Raw genomic sequence first — 4,037 nt, 5'->3', positions numbered from 1 at the left:
AGATAAAAAACTATCGCTATATTAGCTTTACATATTGGTCCTGTCATTTTCGGTCATGTAATTATTCTATTCCTACATTGTTTTATGCGTTTGCTTGTCGATGTCGACAATTTTTTTTATAATTTCAATTGTTCTGTTATTCCTCTTATTCAAACTTGGGTTTGTTATATATTTTTTTTCTAGGTTATATTGAGATGGAAAATGAGGATTTTGAAATTGAGAGTGGGAGTGTAGGTGGGAAACCCAATCACATTTACAATCCCCAAGTATCATATGATACCAAACCTAGAAAAGAACAGGAGTTTGAATCACTTGATGATGTCTACGGTTTCTACAATAATTATGCCAAAGCCATTTGGATTCAGGTGTTAAGTAGTTGGTCCGAAAGGAAGAAAGATGGTGAATGTGTAAGAAAGGAATATGTGTGTTACAAGCAAGGAAAAAGTTCAGAAATAGCAGACGTTGATACAAAAAGGTGTCGGGGCAATGTAAAAGAAGATTGTAAAGCAAAAGTTGCTATGACGAAGTCAAACTCTGGTACATTTGTTGTTACTGTATTTGTTGAAGGGCATTCTCACCCGTTGTCGACCCCACGAAGAGTACATCTTCTAAGATCTCACCGTGGTGTTTCCAGTGCCCAAAAATGTTTAACACAACAACTTGGCATGGTAAACATACCACAACATCAGCAGTTCAGTCTTCTTGGAGTTGGTCGGGGAGGGATAGAAAATATTGGTTTCACCTGAAAAATTTAAATAACCAGGAAAGGGACAAGCGTAATAAGATGAAAGGCCATGATGGAGATATGTTTTATGAGTTTTTAGAATTGGAACAAGGGAGGAATCCTTCTTTCATTTTTAAAATTGAGACAAACGATGAACAGAGAATTACACGTTGTTTTTGGGCTGATGCAACCTCGAGACGAGCATACAAATTTTATGGAGATGTGGTTATCTTTGATACTACCTACAACACTAATCGATATGGCTTGATTCTTGCACCGCTGTTTGGGGTTAATAATCATGGTCAGACAGTTGTTTTTGCTTGTTCATTTTTATGTGATGAGACCACAGAATCATTTATTTGGTTGTTCAACCAATTTTTAGAAGCTATGTCAGGCAATCCCCCAAAGATGATTATTACAAATCAAGATCCAGCAATGACAAAAGCCATTTCTCAAACTCTTCCAACCACTTTTCACAGGTTTCTTATTTATTTATTTATTTTTATAATTAATTTGCAGATGTTTTTTTTTTATTTGTTTTACATGCTAAAGTTTTGGGTACTCTGTCAACAGGTATTGCAGTTGGCACATACTGATGAAATTTTCGATGAAAATAGATTCAGTTATATATAGTAAGTACTAATCGAGTTTTTCAAACTGTATTTGGGGATCTGAAATGAAAGATGAGTTTGACTTGAAGTGGAATGGTATTCTTCAGAAGAGTGGTTTACATGAGAACAAGTGGTTGGAGTTGATGTACGAAATCCGATCACAATGGGTGCCCGCACATGTGAATCACATCTTCTCTGCAAGTATGTCAAGTAGTCAACGAAATGAAAGCTCATTCATTTTCAAAATGTATGTTTCAAAAAGAAAATTCTTTGGTAGATTTTATGGTTCAGTTTGGTAGGGGACTTGTCGCCAACGTCATGAAGAATTAATGGCAGATAACAAAGATATGATTGAGAAACCAAAATGAAAATGCCCCATAGCTTTTTGGTACATATGGTTGATGTTTATACACATGAGTTATTCTTTAAATTTCAAGATGAGTTATGGGAGAGCTTGAATTATAGATTTGTACTTGTTAGTGAGAATGAGAAGTGTTGCGTTTATAAGGTTCATAGAAAAATGGCGGCCAAAAAGTCTAAAGTGCGGGAAATTTCTTATCAAAAAGATCTAGATTTTGCTTCATGCACTTGTAAAAAGTTTGAGAGCTTAGGGGTCCCTTGTAGGCATATTTTAGCTTATTTGAATAAGATGCATGATTTTGATAAGTTGCCGAATCAATACATTTTGAAGAGATGGTGTAAAACTGCAAAGTCAGGGGCAGTCATTGATGATGGTGGAATGGAGGTTCAAGATAATAAATTATACATAATGAAGCGGAATGAATTGATTCAAATGTCAACACTTGTAGTTGATAAATCCCTCGAAAGTGAAGAAGCAACTAAAGTGTTTACAGATGCTTTAAGTGGTGCACTTGAAAAAATTAGTAAGTTGGTTGGTTGTGATACAAGTGTAGCAACACCATATGAGAAAAGTAGTCAAGTGTTTGGTTGTGATACAAGTGTAGGAGTTTCTGGAGCAAAGAATTCTAATTTGGCAATTAATTATCATGAACCGAGTCAAGCAAGACCAAAAGGATGTGGAAAAAGACTTAAAGGAGATAAAGAGAAAGCACTCAAAAAGGCACAAAAATATAAAAGGAGGCGGTGCAATGGATGTAACAAGGTTGGAGTGTCACACGATAAAAGGAATTGTCCGGAGCTTAATAAGAAGGGTAAAGAAGAGCTAAACAATGAAGAAGAGCTAAAGAATGGGTAAGAAAATTTTTCTTTCTTTATTTTTATTTCGATTAGAGTATTTGCATATTCTTTCTTATTATCTTAACTGACTTGCAGTGAAAAAAATTCCTTGTACGACAAAGACGCAACTTCGGACTCTACCACAGATGATGATTCTTGTTCATCTTCGGGTAAAATATGTAATTTTCCTTTCGCATACACTTGCTTTGTTTTCTGTTACTAATGCCTTTGGTGGAGCACTCATTAATTCATAGCTTTATATTTTCACATGTTTCTATTGTAGGAATGTCTAGGAATGTCGTTTGATTAAAGGATGTTGCAAATAATTAGAGTTTGAAGGTTGAAATTCAAAGTTTACAAGCTATGCCGAGAGATAAGAAGGTTTCTTTTGGAAGATAAATTTGCAGCCACATATTTGGAAGAGTTTTATTTTGAGCTTTTATGCTTTGAGTATGCATTTTTTTTTCTTCAACAAATAAATTGTTAGCTCAAGTAATCGACCTGATGAGCTATCCGGTGCTTACATTTTTTTGGTGAACAATGACAATTTCTATAGAAGTGCGATATTGTTTATGAATTTCCAAACTTGTTCTAGATTCATTGGCTGTGTATGTGCATGTCACTTATCATATGGCGCCAGGTCTTTCAGGATTAATGGGTTATTTGCTGGATGTATCCTCACTTTGTTTCCTTTGTGTGCAGTTCAATGATTTAAAGGCCTCTGAGCCTTTAGTTAAGTACATCAGACAATCCAAGTAAAGTCTCTCAATCCATGTCCAGTGATATTGACAAAAACAATAGTTACAACTAGCTTGCAATAACAAAAATATATTTCTCTTCCCTGTTCCTACTTTAAGACAAAATGCAATTGAAAGACTGGAACCAATCACTGCACTAAATAACTACCTACAAATTTCTCACAAGAAATAACAAGAATGTATAAAACTTATCCATATTCCAGAGCACTTCGAACAGATAATGGAGGACCTTGCACCAAGCCTTGGGAAATTAGATCATGGTTTAGAAACAAAACAATTACACTTATATCATCATGGAAGTGGCGTCTGACTTTCTTGTCAGTGCTTCTAAGGTTTGCATATCACATCTCACGTTTTCTAGCTGCTTCCTGTAGTGCAGCCTTGATTAGCCTTTTCGCGCTTCCCTGCATCAACCAAACTCAACAAAGGCTTTAATCCACATTACAAGAGACTACAAATCATGACCTGTAAAATTATATAACAGAAATCTAAATCTAAAAGTAACTGGAGGTAGACCAGCATGCGATAAGGCTAGCAAAAGACCGAAAGGCAGAGGCAGATTTGCAATAAAGTGAGGCTGGCTCCACTAATAAAGGGGACGAAGTCATTTGAGTGAAACGAAGGAGGTAACGATTCTGTCTTTCTTGATGAACTACCTACCCGGATACTACTTTAAGCGAGTAGTTCAATTCTCGTATGCAATCCGAAGGCCCTTTTACAAAAGCAAGGGAGATCGGATAAAAGAGA

At 35.7% G+C, this 4,037-nt stretch overlaps 1 protein-coding gene across 2 annotated transcripts; it reads left to right on the top strand.

The window, feature by feature from the left end:
* The first annotated feature begins 1,778 nt into the window (after window positions 1–1,778).
* Window positions 1,779–3,148, top strand: LOC147498495 (protein FAR1-RELATED SEQUENCE 5-like). 2 transcript variants are annotated; one of them, XM_086559055.1, is made up of 3 exons: window positions 1,779–2,547; window positions 2,629–2,711; window positions 2,816–3,148. In XM_086559055.1, coding segments are annotated over exons 1-3 (777 nt in total). In that variant the 5' UTR covers window positions 1,779–1,855; the 3' UTR covers window positions 2,818–3,148. The 2 variants fall into 2 exon arrangements, with proteins under 2 accessions (XP_086415181.1, XP_086415180.1); XM_086559054.1 differs by having other exon boundaries at window positions 1,783–2,547; window positions 2,629–2,702; window positions 2,816–3,141.
* Window positions 3,149–4,037: the final 889 nt, after the last annotated feature.

This window comes from Coptis chinensis, chromosome 5 (genome assembly GCF_015680905.1).
Source record: "Coptis chinensis isolate HL-2020 chromosome 5, ASM1568090v1, whole genome shotgun sequence".
In the NCBI taxonomy this organism is placed as follows: domain Eukaryota; kingdom Viridiplantae; phylum Streptophyta; class Magnoliopsida; order Ranunculales; family Ranunculaceae; genus Coptis; species Coptis chinensis.
The sequence above is the reverse complement of the archived record's forward strand: the minus strand, read 5'-3'. Positions and strand labels throughout refer to the sequence as shown.

What these genes read in the sequence shown, in the direction of transcription:
- LOC147498495 (XM_086559054.1), top strand. Translation starts at nt 1,856, where the DNA reads ATGGCGGCCAAAAAGTCTAAAGTGCGGGAAATTTCTTATCAAAAAGAT. An exon ending in GAAGAAGAGCTAAAGAATGG is followed by an intron (nt 2,548 to 2,628) that starts GTAAGAAAATTT and finishes ACTGACTTGCAG; the next exon opens with TGAAAAAAATTCCTTGTACG. An exon ending in TGATTCTTGTTCATCTTCGG is followed by an intron (nt 2,703 to 2,815) that starts GTAAAATATGTA and finishes TTTCTATTGTAG; the next exon opens with GAATGTCTAGGAATGTCGTT.